Raw genomic sequence first — 16,585 nt, 5'->3', positions numbered from 1 at the left:
CATTGAAGTGGATGGCTGCAAATGGTCTACTTTTAAACTCGGACAAAACAGAGATGCTCCTGATCCCTCAGGAGACCATCCGCCGCCACATCAGGAGCATGCCCAGGCATTGTAGGGAGGTCATACAGGCACTTGGAGGCCACACACACTACTGAGCCTCATTTTGACTTGTTTTAAGGACATTACATCAAAGTTAGATCAGCCTGTAGTGTGGTTTTCCACTTTAATTTTGAGTGTGTCTCCAAATCCAGACCTCCATGGGTTGATACATTTGATTTCCATTGATCATTTTTGTGTAATTTTGTTGTCAGCACATTCAACTATGTAAAGAAAAAAGTATTTAATAAGAATATTTCATTCATTCAGATCTAGGATGTGTTATTTTAGTGTTCCCTTTATTTTTTTTGAGCAGTGTATATAGTGAAAACATTAGTGATCCTAAAACGGAACCTTGAGGAAACACCGACATTTACAGTTGATTTGTCAGACGACAAACCATCCACAGAGACCAACTGATATCTTTCCGACAGATAAGATCTAACCCAGGCCAGAACTTGTCCATGTAGACCAATTTGGGTTTCCAATATCTCCAAGAATGTGGTGATTGATAGTATCGAAAGCAGCACTAAGGTCTAGGAGCATGAGAACAGATGCAGGGCCTCGGTCTGACGCCATTAAAAGGTAATTTACCACCTTCACAAGTGCAGTCTCAGTGCTATTATGGGGTCTAAAACCAGACTGAAGCGTTTCATATACTTAGTCTTCAGGAAGCCAGTGAGTTGCTGTGCAACAGCTTTTTACATTTTTTTTGAGAGGAATGGAAGATTCGATATAGGCCAATTTTAGTTTTTTATATTTTCTGGGTCAATGTTTGGCTTTTTCAAGAGAGGCTTTATTACTGCCACTTTTAGTGAGTTTGGTACACATCCAGTGAATAGAGAACTGTTTATTATGTTCAACATAGGAGGGTCAAGCACAGGAAGCAGCTCTTTCAGTAGTTTAGTTGGAATAGGGTCCAGTGTGCAGCTTGAAGGTTTAGAGGCCATGATTGATGAAAATAATGTGTCAAGAGTTGTGCAGACTCAGGACAACTGAGCTTTGGAGGAATACACAGATTTAAAGAGGAGTCCGTAATTTGCTTTTTAATGATCATGATCTTTTCCTCAAAGAAGTTCATGAATTTATTACTGCTGAAGTGAAAGCCATCCTTTCTTGGGAATGCTGATTTTTATTTAGCTTTGCGACTGTATCAAAAATACATTTTGGATTGTTCTTATTTTCCTCTAAGTTGGAAAAATAAGATCGAGCAGCAGTGAGGGCCCTTCGATACTGCACAGTACTGTCTTTCCAAGCTAGTCTGAAGAATTCCAGTTTGGTGTCGTACCATTTTCGTTCAAATTTTCTGGAAGCTTGCTTCAGAGCTCGGGTATATTCTGTATACCAGGGAGCTAGTTTCTTATGACACATGTTTTTTGTTTTTAGGGGTGTGACTGCATCTAGGGTATTATGCAAGTTTAAATTGAGTTCCTTAGTTAGGTGGTTAACTGATTTTTGTACTCTGACATCCTTGGGTAGGCAGAGGGAGTATGGAAGGGCATCTAGGAATCTTTGGGTTGTCTGAGAATTTATTGGACAACTTTTGATGATCCTTTGTTGGGGTCTGAGCAGATTATTTGTTGCGATTGTAAACGTAATAAAATGGTGGTCCGATAGTTCAGGATTATAAGGAAAAACATTAAGATCCACAACATTTATTCCACGGGACAAAACTAGGTCCAGAGTATGACTGTGGCAGTGAGTAGGTCCGGAGACATGCTGGACTAAACCCACTGAGTTGATGATGGCTCTGAAAGCCTTTTGGAGTGCGTCTGGACTTTTCCATGTGAATATTGAAGTCACCAAAAATTAGAATATCATCTGCCATGACAACAAGGTCCGATAGGAACTCAGTGAGGAACGCTGTATATGACCCAGGAGGCCTGGATTTCATGACTAAAAGCTGAAAAGACGATAATGTTTTCTTTTTTTGTAAATTGAAATTTGCTTTCATAAATGTTAGCAACACCCCCGGCATGATGCGCGGGGGATATGGTCACTAGTGTAACCAGGAGGTGAGGCCTCATTTAACACAGTAAATTCATCAGGCTTAAGCCATGTTTCAGTCAGGCCAATCACATCAAGATTATGATCAGTGATTAGTTCATTGACTATAACTACCTTGGAAGCAAGGAATCTAACATTAAGTAGCCCTATTTTGAGATGAGGTATCACAATCTCTTTCAATAATGGCAGGAATGGAGGAGGTCTTTATTCCAGTGAGATTGCTAAGGCGAACACCGCCAAGGTTTAGTTTTTCCCAACCTAGGTCGAGGCACAGACATGGTCTCAATGGGGATAGCTGAGCTGACTACACTGACTGTGCTGGTGGCAGACTCCACTAAGCTGGCAGGCTGGCTAAGAGGGTGCAGGCCAGGCAGCAGGCTATCTCATTGTGGAGCTAGAGGAGTTAGAGCCCTGTCTATGTTCGTAGATAAGATGAGCCCTTCAGCTAGGATGGAGTCCGTCACTCCTCAGCAGGCCAGGCTTGGTCCTGTTTGGGGGCTGAGTCCCAGAAAGAGGGCCAACTATCGACAAATTCTATCTTTTGGGAGGGGCAGAAAAGTTTTCAACCAGTGATTGAGTTGTGAGACTCTGCTGTAGAGCTCATCACTCAACCTAACTGGGAGGGGGCCAGAGACACTCGATGCCGACACATCTTTCTAGCTGATTTACATGCTGAAGCTATGTTGTGCTTGGTGACCTCTGACTGTTTCATCCTAACATTGTTGGTGCCGACATGGATAAAAATATCCCTATACTCTCTACACTCGCCAGTTTTAACTTTAGCCAGCAACATCTTCAGATTAGCCTTTACGCTGGTAGCCCTGCCCCCTTGTAAAGTGTATGATCGCTGGATGATTTGTTTTTAAGTCTATTACTGCGGGTAATGGAGTCGCCAATGACTAGGATTTTCAATGAACGACTCCTCACTGCACACACTGAAAGACTCCTCACACATACAGGCCTAAATTGGAACTGAGGACATGGGCCCGAATTGGACCTGAGTTTGTAGGCTCTCAATGTCCCAATGACTTGTAGCTATCCAGCTACAGCTAGTTAACTGTGGTTCTTGTTTTTGTCATCAGGACTGATGGTGTGAGCAGCTGGTCCAAGGCAGTCAAAGAAGAGCCGGCAATCGACTACTTCGATGTCCAGGATTAATAAAGGCCCAAAACAAGCAAACCTCGACGTAATAATACTAAATAATGTATCTGCTGCTCCAAGATGGTCTGAAATCTGTAATGCCATCTCACCTCATTTGTTGTGCTTGTCTTCAAGAGAAAATATCACTGCAGTACTATTTTAGTTTTGTAACCAAGTAAAAAGTGTAACTGCCATATGCAAATAGCATGAGCAAATCTCCAGACTTGGAAAATAATCATGGATTGCATTTGAATAGTTAACAATTTTCACTAGTTCCTAAAGTGCAACTGTTGTATTTGACGAGGGTACACGCAGTACCTTATTTCAATAAAGCAATTTTTCAATAGTGTTGATACTTGACTTACCAATATAATGCAGAGAACCTGTATTGACATTGTTACAAATGCTATAAAATAAAACTACACAAGATAATACATAATGATATAATAATCAGGTATTTTTTAAAGAAAGGCTCATTTATTATGTTCTGAAAGGTTATTTTAAAGTTTGTTTGGGTTCTTTTGGCCATGATCAATTAGGTTGCATTTAACTATCAACATTATGATGCTCAGGTGATGAAAGGGGCTGTATCACACAGACCATATATATTTTCTGAACAAAAAAATAAATGCAACATGTGAAGTGTTGGTTTCATGTGCTGAAATAAAATATCCCAGAAATGTTCCATAGGCACAAAGTGTATTTCTCTCAAATGTTGTGTACAAATTTGTTTACATCCCTATTCATGAGCATTTCTCTTTTCCAAGATAACCCATCCACCTGACCAGCATGGCCTATCAAGAAGCTGATTAAACAGTGTGATCGTTACACGGGTGCACCTTGTGCTGGGGACAATAAAAGGCCTCTCTAAAATGGTCGGTTTTGTCACACAACCCAATGCCAAAGATGTCTTAAGTTTTGAAAGTCCACCAGAGCTGTTGCCAGATATTTAAATGTTCATTTCTCTACCATAAGCCACCTCCAACGTCGTTTAAGAGAATTTGGCAGTATGTCCAACAACCACATACCAAGTAATCATGCCAGCCCAAAACCTCCACAATCTGGCTATTTCACCTGCGGGATTGTCTGAGACCAGACATCAGGACAGCTGACGAAACAGGAGTATTTCTGTCTGTAAGAAAGCCCTTTTGTGGGGAAAAACTCCTGATTGGCTGGACCTGGCTCCCTAGGACCACCCATGCCTGCGCCCTGCCCATTCATGAAAAATACATAGATTAGGGCATAATTTATTTAAATTGACTGATTTCCTTATATGAATTGTAACTCGGTAAAATCGTTGAAGTATAATTTCCCACTGCATCACGACGCGCTACAGACAGCTCGTCATCCTTTGTGCCCTTTTCATTAAACCATTTGCATTAAGAGACTAATATTCCTTAACGGTTTACATCTCTTGTGAAATGTTTTAGTGGGCAGACAGTGTGTGTGTCAACGGTAGAAGCGGTAATTTGATGACACTCCCTGCTAGTCGCAATTTTTTATTATATTTTATCTCTAGCAGAACCCGCGCCTGCGCTTCATGAAACGAACTAAGCTTCACCAGACCCCGCTCCATCCCCGAGACTGCGTCCCCTCCCCTACTGTGTCTACAGTTGCCGATGTACCAGTCTACCTAATGGGGGAGTGATCGAGTAGCCGTGTGGAAGTTGAGGAGTGAACACCGCACAGATCTTCAGGAACATTATTTCAGTTTGCTTTGGGAGTGCACAGACTGGATCTCAGCAATGGAGAGAAAGGTAAGAGTTGTGCCCGCAGCACACTTTTTGTTGTATTGACATCTGTTTTCTGTTATACTATGTGCTCACCCTGCATAGTGAGAATAATTTATTTTCCACCATTATAGGAACTCCATTCTGCGCTGCCAAGCCCACGGCACCAGAAGGCATATTGCCAACCGGATTAGTGCGCACAGTAGTTTTCGACTGGGTCTAGTTTATTGTGTATCTGAAAATCTTTTCTTATGAATTGTTTAATCTACCCTTTCATTTCCATCTTTAATCCACGAAAAGCCTATGTTTGTATGTTATTGATTGAAAATCCTGCCGCATGTAACCAAGTTGAAAATATGGGTGTATGTTTGCATCATCATTATACAGCAGGCCAGGCTATACAATAATTGCACCTCACCCCGCCTTAGTCTCGAAACCCCGACTATAGGCAACACAGTGGCTACGTTCAGGTTTTTCAAGACTACTCACCCCTCCCTTGAACCTCGCCGTTTTCAACCACTGCAGACACGGCCGGCTTGTTAACCTTGACTTGTGTGAGAAGCAGACACTTGATTAGACATAAGGTGAAGGCACACTGTATCCGAATCGAGAGTAGACGGACAGACGAGACAACACTCCCCTTCTCTGTTTGACGCATGTAGAACAACAAACGTGTGAAATGACTCTCATTCACTGCTCTCTTCTGCCTGTGCCCTATGGCTATGAATTAGACTAGATGAAATTGACATGGACTTCAGCCTATTTGTTGTGTTGTATGACTACAATTCCCACTTTACATCAAGTGTCCTAAAACCTATTTACATGGTAGCTACATTAATAGTTAGTTTGTAGGTTGTGTAATTATTCAACACACAAATAATTATATAATAAAGGCCGAATGCAGACGTTTTTATACCAATATCAAATCATTTCTGGCTAACAATGAAGTGCCTTGCTGTAATAGTTTTACATTAAAATTAACTAAACTATTTCTCAAAGCAAGAATTTAGCTAGGACTGTCTGAGAGGGGAAGGGAAAACTATCTGTTATTGGCAGAGAGGTTTAGAACTATCTCTGTTATTGATTTATTAGCCAATTTACTGCATGGTGATGTCACCAGGCATGCCGAAACTCCTGCCCATGCAAACCACAACACAAGGTCCTGTGTAGATTGTATTTTCAACCAGCACCTATCAGACTTGCCTAGTTAAATAACAATTTTCCTGTGTTAGTTTCATCAGCTGTTGTACAATATGATACAAAACACAGGAAAAACAGACTACTCTGGGCCTATAACATAAGATTTGTAAACAAACCCCAATTGTAGCTTCACACCCACTCACTATGTAATTATTGTTTTAGATGAGAATATTTAATTATCCTCTTTTGCAAATGCTTGAAAGTGTGTATACCACAAACGGGCGACAGTTGTAAGTATTGAGTTTCACTGTACCTGAACTGCCTTTGTGATTTTTGGGAATTGAATGTAAAGTGGGACCACTATGGGTCAGTAAGCAGCCTTATTGAACCCACTGCTCTGAGGATTATCCCAAGCTTATTATCCAGTTCTTTAGGGTTGTTGGATATATTTCTCAGCTGTAATGGTAGACCAATTTTCTTGGGGAGAGACAATATACTAGAACATATTTTCAACCTATATTTGCAAGTGGGTATCTTTATCCTGTTAGGATTGTGTTGGTTTAGTGATGTAAGGGGGTGGTAGTTTGGTAAGGCCTCAATATAGGCCACAGTAGACTGGAGTGAATGGAATGGTATCAAACACATTGAAACCACATGTTTGATGTATTTGATACCATTCATTCCATTCTCGCCATAACTATGAGCCCGCCCTCCCCAATTAAGGTGCTACCAGCTGCCTCTGATGTGGGCCTTTCCTTTGCCTGTGGCTCAGTGGTGTTTGCAGAGACGGGGACGTGTGGAATGCACTATAGCATTCTGGCCTCTGAAGCCTTCTGCATCGATGCATAGCAGGATCTCATGAAAAGGGCATGAGCACAGAATCAAGCTCCTCTCTATATCTACTGTATTTTGGGGTCTTGATTAGTTGTAATGTTAATACTCACTGCGAGACTAGTGCTAGGAGTAGCTGTGTGAGATGTAGTACAAGTTTGGAGTGTGCAAAGCAGTCATTAATGCAACGGCTGGCTACTTTGAAGAAACTCAAATATAAAATATATTTTGATTTGTGGAACACTTTTTTTTTTTTTTTCCTACATGATTCCATATGTGTTATTTCCTAGTTGTGAGGTCTTCACTATTACTCTACAATGTAGAAAATAGTCTAAATAAAGACAAATCTTTGAATGGGTAGGTGTATCCAAACTTTTGACCGGTACTGTATATGGCGCTTTCACTTGGTCTTTTAGCAAAACACTGTCAACTAGATCTGTGGCTCTGAATGTATTGGTGGCATTTGTATTGATCATGCGTCCTATTTTGCTGCAAAGCATGTAAGTTAGAGGGCTATTTTTTAAAAAGCTTTATAATTCACTATCTAACATATGTGTTATTAGAAACAACTGTTGTGGTCGTGATGAAGTTTTCAATCCAATGCATTTTGGTGAGATGTATGCTCGGCATTCCATTCTTCCCTTGTGCTTAGATTCCATCAAGACAAAAAACAACATTGGATTTCCATGCTTTAACCCGGTTGGAATGTGTGGCTTCTGTACTGTCCCAAGTGCAGAGTCAGCATTTCACCTTGCAATGTGTGAACTTACTGTGGAGCTGCTGAAAGGTTTTCATTGGAAAATTAGTTGCAGCGGCTAATGTGGCCTAAGAGTGGGAGGGCAAAAATCTCACACCAAGGCAGCAACATAAAGCACAAACTTTTGAAAGATGATTTAAGTTTGGTTTACGTGTTGTTGTCTATGTACAGAAGAGGCATGGACGTTGTGGCGTGCGATGCCACTGTATAGGCATGACATGGCCCTCGAGAGTCAGCAGCAGTCATTGGTACAGACCAGTTCGTGGGCAGATCTTTTTTTTTTCATCCACCTAATGTTTAAGCCTAGGGCTGTGAGTAAGGTAAACTGATCCTATATCTGTAGCTGGGGGCAGCCTCTACCTCGAGCCCTGAGAGAGGGCGTCCGATGGTCCACCCTGCTGCACCCTGTTGAAAGTCTGCGGAGAGAGATGAAGTCCCATTTGTATGCATGGGACTGTCACACCTCAAGAGGCCTGATGGAGTAGCGGCTCTTTTTGTCACTGTACTGGATGCTTGAACATTAATAGAATCGCTCCGCTCTACATCTCCCTCTCGCTCTGTCCCTCTTTCCCTCCCTCCCTCCCTCTGCTCTGTTGAATCTAGAATAGTGGTAGACAGATGACCCATCATTCCAACAAGAGAGCGAGCTGGAGGATGAAAGTTTTGGTGGAGGGCCCGTAGTTTTATTTTAGCTCATGATTAATGGTTTGGCTTCACAGCAGAACTTCTTCAGAACATGGCTTTATGCTGTACTTGACTGTAAGTACAGTATTGGTAATATCTTGGCCCACTTTCTGTCATCCGGTTCAAGGCATTTCAGATTCTGCAATGACCTTGGATAGCATGGGTCTAGGTGCCTTTGCGAGTCTTTGAAGCTTTGCCATAGGCCCTCAGTTAAAACTTGGACACATTTGGACTCCTCTCCCCAAATATTAGGTCACCCTATTGAATGGTCCATGGCTTTTGTGTTCAGGATTACTTGCAGGGAGAACTGGACAATGAGCACTTCCTTATTTGGCTGGCAAGGAAAGCCCTGGACATATGAAAGTAGGGCCAAGCTTTTGTTACCTAGGAAACGAGCTACAGTATTGGCTTGGTAGACTTGGACTTGATAAGAAATGCTAAACTCACTGAAAGTTTGAATGTACATAAAAAAGAGCATGCTAGAATAGTGTGCAAATCAACGTAATACAATACAGTAGAGAGACTAGCTTGTTGGGCCTTTCCACCAATTAGGTGCCTTTTGAGAAGTGTAACCTAATTTTAACATTCTGTCATAAAGAGCAGAATCTCAAGAGGTTAAATACAAAAATGACTATAGTAAGTGCCTATTAAGTGAAAAAGGTTAACCGTAACAGGGTTTGATCAGGTCAATCAGCCATAAATCCCCTTGTGACAGGGTGAATGGAAGCTTGTTGTTTGCAACAGGGAGTGGCAAATGATTGCAAAAAATGCAATTGTTCAAGCATTTCTTTCCTGTCTATGTTTTCCACCACAAAACACCAGCAAATGGCCAAAAAGAGTCAACAGCATTTACTCTATGATTTGACTATTAGATGTTCCAATGTTTCTTTTAACAAAAGTCTTACCGCACAGGATTAAGTGGGTTAAAATCTTCCTAGAAGTGACAAAGGGTTGACGGAGGGACAGACTACTGAATTCTGGCACTTTAGCAAGCCTTTATTGATATAAAAAAATCAGATTTATTGAATTATCCATGTGGTCAATATTAAAGGGCACTAAATTTAATATAACTTGCTTTTCAAATCCAATATTGGTACACAATTTTTACGCATAAGGCACTTTTTTTCATGGAAGGAACTGACTCCCATACTGTGTGTATGTGGCATTTCTTTTAATTAGTCATTTTAGCAGACGCTCTTATCCAGAGCAATTTACAGGAGCAATTAAGGTGAAGTGCCTTGCTCAAGGGCACATTTACAGATCTTTTCACCTAGTTGGCTCGGGGATTCAAACATTTTGGTTACTGGCCCAACGCTCTAAAGAGCAGGGCTACCACACACAGAGCTATCGTAGACAACCCTGATGCTTCGGCCCGAAGACATGTATAAGTACAAGAAGGCCCATTATGACCTCCGCAGAGTCATCAAACGAGCAAAAGGACAATATAGGAATGAGGTGGAATCATATTACACAGACTCCAACACCTGTCACATGTGGCAGAGGCTACAGTCCATTACGGATTACAGAGGAAGACCCAACCGTGATCTGCCCAACAATGCCCCTCTACCAGATGAACTCAATGCATTTTATGCACGCTTTGACAACAACAACAACATTGAGCCGGGTGTGTGGGCCGTCACCGACCCAGAGGACTGGGTGATCTTGCTTTCCGAGGCCGACGTGAGAAGGGTCTTTTAATCAGGTCAACACCCACAAGGCCGCGGGCCCTGATGGTATTCCAGGGTGCGTTCTCAGAGCATGCATAGAACAGCTGGCAGGCATATGCGTTGTAATTTTCAACATCTCCTTGTCCCAGTCTGTAATCCCCACATGTTTTAAGATGACCACAATCATCCCTGTTCTTAAGAACTATAAGGCTTCCTGACACTATGATTACCGCCCTGTAGCACTCACTTCTGTAATCATGAAGTGCTTTGAGAGGCTGGTTATGGCAGCGTCTCAAACAGAATGATGTTCATTGACCACAGCTCAGCGTTCAACACCATTCTCCATTCTCTGGGTCTGAACACCTCAGCAACTGGATTCTGGACTTCCTGACGGGCCGAAACCAGGTGTTGGGGTTAGGCAACATCACCTCCACCACGCTGACCCTTAACACAGGGGCCCCACAGGGTGTGTGCTTAGTCCTCTCCTGTACTCCCTGTTCACCCACGACTGCATGGCCACGCACGACTCCAACACCATTATCAAGTTCGCTGATAACACCACTGTGTTAGGTCTGATCGCCGGCGACGATGAGTCAGCTTGTAGGGAGGAGGTTAATGACCTGGCAGTGTAGTGTCGGAAGAACAACCTCAACGTCAGCAAGACCAAGGAGCTGATCGTGGACTACAGGAAACGGGCCATAGACTATTTTCTCTGCTGCCACACGGCAATATGTACTGGTTCATCAAGTCTGACACCAACTGCCTCTTGAAAAGCTTCTGTCCTCAAGCAATACAACTGATAAATAGCTAACAAAATAGCTACATGGACCGAGTTTACCTTGTCTCTTTGCACTCACAAGCAGTGGTGGAAAAAGTACTACATTCTCATACTTGAGTAAAGTAAAGATACCTTAATAGAAAATGACTAAAGTAAAAGTAGGTAAGAAGTATTTCTCTAAAAGTAAGTCTGAAAGTATTTGGTTTTAAATATACTTAAGTATCAAATGTAATTGCTAAATATACTTAAGTATCAAAAGTAGAAGTAAAAGTACAAATATTTTAAAATTCCTTATTACGCAAACCAGACGGCACCATTTTCTTGTTTTTGAAATTTACGGATAGCCAGGGTCACCCTCCAACACTCAGACATCATTTAAAAACAAAAAGCATTTGTGTTGTGTGAGACCGCCAGATCAGAGGCAGTAGAGATGACCAGGGGTGTTCTCTTGATAAGTGTGCGAATTGGACCATTTTTTTGTCCTGCTAAGCAGGGTGTCAGGGAAAATGTATGGAGTAAAAAAGTACAGAATTTTCTTTAGTAATGTAAGTGAAGTCAAAGTTGTAAAAAAATATGAATAATAAAATAAAGTACACAGAACCCAAAAAATTACTTAAAACCTCTTAAGGATCAAAAAAAGAAAAGAATTGCAGCTAAAATGACATACCCAAATCTAACTGCCCGTGGCTCAGGCATTGAAGCAAGGATATGCATATTCTTGATACCATTTGAAAGGAAAAACCTAGAAGTTTGTGGAAATGTGAAATGATTGTAGGAGAATATAACACATTAGATCTTGTAAAAGAAAATACAAAGAAAAAAACAACCGTTTAATTATTATTTTTTAATTAAAAAATCAAAATGTAAAATTGAAAAGCAAGAGAAAATTCACCACACATTCAGCTAGGAAGCTGGAGGTAATTTAGATGGTGTCCACAAGAGGGTAACAGTATATGTGCAAAGTTTCTTTAAGTCAAGAATGAGCAAGCTACATGTATGAAGTCACCCAGGTGTCCTTCATGATTTGCCCAAATGTACCCAAGTGGCCAAATTGATAAACGTTCAAGAACATAACATATAGAAAACATACAAAAATGCTATGCTAATAAAAAAACAAAAGTTTACACACCCCCAGGAATGTCATACATGATGGATCGTTAGCCTCCCTACATAAAATGTACTAACAGGAAATGCGACAAGAATGCTGATCCAATGTCTCCACATAAGTGAAATATTTAAGATAAGGGCCAAGTTAGCAGCCAACACTGATCTAATGTCATAAGTGAACAAACCACACATAAAGTAAAAAATATATATATAAAAAAATGTACACACTATTTACAATTACAGTATTTAGAACACAAGATTGTGCTGCTGGTCCCTAGTCCCAATTCTCTTTCTGCTGTAAAGCACTTACCATCCTCTACTTGTAGGCTGGCTGGGTATTCACCCCTCTAGATGGCCGGGCGGGGGGTTGATGTGGAGCCAGAGAGAGCAGCAATCAGACTGTGGGGGATGGAGGACTTGAATGTGGTCTCTTTGAAGTCAGTCTTTACCACTATTGAAGTTTTTTTCTATCAGTAAGAACTCAAGTTTATTACTTTGTTTTATTGAACCTTTATTTTAGCAATACATCAAATAAACAACACATCTATAAACAGATATTATATAGAGTGGAGAACACTGTGGTGACGTGTGTGTGTGTGTGTGTACCAATCCTTTTTTAATTTTTAATGAACCTTTATTTAACGAGGCAAGTCAGTTAAGAACAAATTCTTATTTACAATGACGGCCGAGGAACAGTGGGTTAACTTCCTTGTTGACGATACGATAGAAAATAGTAGCAATCAGTATTTTCGAAAGCAGTCTTGTTCATATTTCACAACCTCCGCTGGCTTTTGGAGTTGGCCATACACAATAGAGCAAAAATAATAGACCTAGACTTGATTTATTGCATGTTTCTGATCAGTGATAGATGAGCAAACAAATAAATGAGCTACACCACCTCCATGTACTTATTTGCCCAGCCAGAGACCTTAAACTTTACAGAAGAGATTCAGTGAAACAAAATCACATTAACTGATTATCAGACAAGTCACAGGCTTTTGGTAGGGAGTAGGCTACTAAGCGAGAGAAGAGCAAAACTATTCACTTCTTAAGCTACGTAACATGCAACATTTTCTAATCAGTGCTAATAGAGCCTACTTTTACTAAAGAAGGGGATGAGCAGCATACCCCTCAACTTAGTTAACATATAACGATTGGATAACTTTGGGAGTTTCAGTAAGCACTACCTGGTCAGAGTGTAAAGCGTGCCAATGCTTCTTCAGCATTACGGCTATACAGACTGCCGGTTTTGTGTATAGGCTATACTTTTTCATAATGCCATGGACAAGTTTGTTGGACAACAACAATAGAATGTTCATTAATGTTCATGATTTAATGGGTGCCAAAGCCGGTAAGATGAAAGGGTAAGTTTCTACCGAGGGGTTGGCTGGACTTTTAAACGCATTACTACAATGATGACTGGGTTGGCAGGACGTTTAAACGCATTACTGCAATGATGACTGGGTTGGCAGGACGTTTAAACGCATTACTGCAATGATGACTGGGTTGGTTGGCAGAAAAATAAAAGTACAGGCGGAAATACCTTTCAGATGCATTTTTTTTAAGTAAGCAAAAAGTTGCTGGGATGCTAAAGTTGCCGGGTTTTCTGACTGAGACGGCCTGTCTGGGTTCACCAAGGCTGACCTAGTTAAATGCAAACGCTCAGTGCTGCGCCACCGCCATGTCCCCCAGAGCCATGCATCCAGAAAGAGTGTGCAGCCAGACAGTGTGCAGTGCAGCCGAGTTGCAAATTAAAACCATCCAGATATGGCCAGCGGCAGCTGCATGGATTGATGCCGGCGGTAAGGGTGATTTGTAATTTGGTTTGAGTTCGGTTGCTGGTGGGTGTGGTATTTCTCACATCTTTTCTAAGGCCAACCAGCACCGACGGAATGCAGTTTCTGTACAGTTCACTCTCATAAAAATAGCTAATTAGTACCAGAGAAGGTTTCTTCATTTTGTCCCTGTCCTAGGGCAGTGGTCACCAGCCTTTTCTGAGTCAAAATGCAACCCGAGATCTACCGCTCAGAATTGTTTCAACATGACTTAAAAAACAAACCTATGCAACATTAACCTATTAAAACAGTACTATATCAATGATGTTTGTGCATTTAGCTATAGGCCCAATACATCATCACTGCATATTGGCTTTGCTTGAATTGCCCTGCCAATGCATTGTTTTCTGGATCATTAAATCAAAAATATAATAATAATCATAAAAGATGAGTGAAAGTACAGTGTTACTAGCAGTAACTGGCTATTCAGTTACTGGGAATTTTACAACTACCAGGCAACTAACTGCCATTAATTTACTGTGAAATGCACAGTAACCTTTTAACTGAATGCCTTTATTGTCAGTTCTTACGAAGATTGCAGAACTGACATTAAGAGGTGCTCAACCTTTGAGAAGATATCCATCAACCACTCAAATTGGTACAACACTTCCACTGACGGTTGGAACAAATACACAAAATTCAGTAGCTTGTTGTGTTTTACCATACTTTCACTGCAACCAGTACCCTACCTTACAGAAAAATCACATGATTTCACATGAAATTTCAAATGTGAAATTATGTGTTTTTGGAACACTTCACGTGACCACGTTTTCACGTGTAGTTTCTTGTTGTCACATGTTATTACATTAACTTCACATAAGATCACATGAGTACCATAAGGGCTGTAGAGTACAATCAAATTACGGGAACGTTTTAAGTGTCGCATTTCATGGCATAAAGGAAAACATGGTGTAGAGGAAAAGAACAGGATGGTTCTTCACAACCATCACAGCAGTAAAGAACCCTTCTAATATGCAAGATAAAATGGTTACACATATCATGCTCACCCCTGACAAAGAACCCATCAATAACCTTTTTTTGAGGGTGTACCTTTTAATGTAATATTCCATACTGTCAGACTCAGACAGTGCATGTTTAGCAACAATAGGTTTTGCAACATTTTAATGAGCATCTTTGGGTCTCAAGCACATGCAGCATCAGATCTGGATTGGGGAACCAACGTCAGTCCTGTCTGACCCATTTGTTTCCAGTTCATTTCACCCCATTCCCTCCCCAATGTCCCATTTTGGCATGGTGAATTAACCCATATACTTTAATCATAGAATCAATCAGTTTATTTTGTATACCTTCCACTGATGTTGTCTCTCTTCAGTTTTTCTCGATTTGGGTTATTTGGTAACCCAGTGCTGGATAAATATTGGACAGAACACACGGTGGGTTATTTTGACCCAGCCATTTGGGTTCTGTGAATAACCCAACATGTTGGGATTATCCAAACAGGTTAATTTAACCATCAGTTGGGTTTTTATTCACTTTCAGGCTGGGTCTTTTTTTAATTGAATCCATAGGTTAGTTTCAGGAGGTGTGGCTTATTAGGGGTGTGGCTTTCAGGTGGTTCTTTTTGTCCACCCGTGAAGGTAAATGTAATTCCTGTTGATCATGTTAAGTTTGTATACTAAAAATGTCTACTTTCCTTTTAATATTTTGTCACATTACATATTCTACTACAATATGTAAATAATGTTATACTATTTTTTACAAAGTGATAACTATCCCAACATTGGGATAAGCATAGGCTCTTAACTCATACACTTGTGTAAGCCTCATTAAACTACAAAAGTGTTCAACCTTAACATTTGATAACAATACAACAGAACACATGTGCTGGAATGACATTTACTCTCACGGGAGCCCAAAAACATCCTGAAAGCCATGCCCCAACTAAGCCACTCCTCCAGTGTTCTGATCTGACCCACTGTGTCATGCATCAACAACCCCACCTTGTATTTTTAAAGAAAACAACCCAACTAACTGACTCAATGCCTGCAACCCAGTAGTTGGGTCATATAAACAACACAGCATTTTTTTGGAGTGTATCCTGGACTGGGAACAGTCTGATGAAAGGCCTCCTTCTGAACCTGGGATGCGTCCCAAATAGCACCCTATTCCCTACAAAGTGCACTACTTTTGACCAGAGCCCAATGGGAATAGGGTTCGATTGGGACTCAACCGTGTCCTTGTTCTGTCTGCTCCCTCTTCCATCCGGCCTGGGCAGAATGGTGCTGAAGGATCAGGGCTAATGGGCTGGATAGCTTTATGCAGACGAGGCTACAGTGCAGAGGGGGAGGGGAGACTTTCAGTAGCGAGAGAAGGTTGCCAGTGCATATTCAGAGTATTCCGAACACTATTTTTCTTAGATGAGACACCTGACTGGGTCTGGTACATTCATGATGGCTGACTGTCTATGATTCTGCATTTCACTGTGGATCACTGTACTGTACTGGGCTAATCCAGCAACACAGTGCTGCTCTGAGGTCCTGTAGGGGAGGGGATGGGTGGGACTGGATGGTTGCGTCCCATGGGACCTGGTCAAAAGTAGGGCACAATATAAGAATGGGATGCACCTGACTTCTGAACTTTAGCCACGTCTCCTTCTATTGCTACTGTATCGCTCCACTATGGGCTTTACTGTGGCCTATAAAGAGCCAGATATGTGGTTTCGCTCAACACCCATCTCAAGTTTTGGCTTGAAGTAGTCTACATTGGCACTAAACCAACAGCTACTGTAACAGTTAAAATAAAGCGACTGCAATATTTTCACATTGTCCCAGTTTCTCATTGGCTCCAGTTTA

The 16,585-nt window shown here is 41.2% G+C and overlaps 2 protein-coding genes across 2 annotated transcripts in view; both read left to right on the top strand.

The window, feature by feature from the left end:
• LOC135522553 (transcriptional repressor NF-X1-like) overlaps positions 1–3,589 on the top strand; it is a 32,165-nt gene extending 28,576 nt beyond the window's left edge. Inside the window, exon 24 of the mRNA XM_064948928.1 lies at positions 3,186–3,589. Coding sequence (XP_064805000.1) covers positions 3,186–3,261 — 76 coding nt within the window. The 3' untranslated portion in view covers positions 3,262–3,589. The remainder of the gene's footprint in view (positions 1–3,185) is intronic.
• Positions 3,590–4,833: 1,244 nt separating this feature from the next.
• Positions 4,834–16,585, top strand: part of LOC135522551 (SWI/SNF-related matrix-associated actin-dependent regulator of chromatin subfamily D member 3-like) — a 64,378-nt gene continuing 52,626 nt past the window's right edge. The window contains exon 1 of the mRNA XM_064948922.1: positions 4,834–5,000. Coding sequence (XP_064804994.1) covers positions 4,989–5,000 — 12 coding nt within the window. The 5' untranslated portion in view covers positions 4,834–4,988. The remainder of the gene's footprint in view (positions 5,001–16,585) is intronic.

This window comes from Oncorhynchus masou, chromosome 30, assembly GCF_036934945.1.
Source record: "Oncorhynchus masou masou isolate Uvic2021 chromosome 30, UVic_Omas_1.1, whole genome shotgun sequence".
Classification (NCBI taxonomy): domain Eukaryota; kingdom Metazoa; phylum Chordata; class Actinopteri; order Salmoniformes; family Salmonidae; genus Oncorhynchus; species Oncorhynchus masou.
Note: the sequence above shows the minus strand (reverse complement) of the source record. Positions and strands in the feature narration are given on the sequence as shown.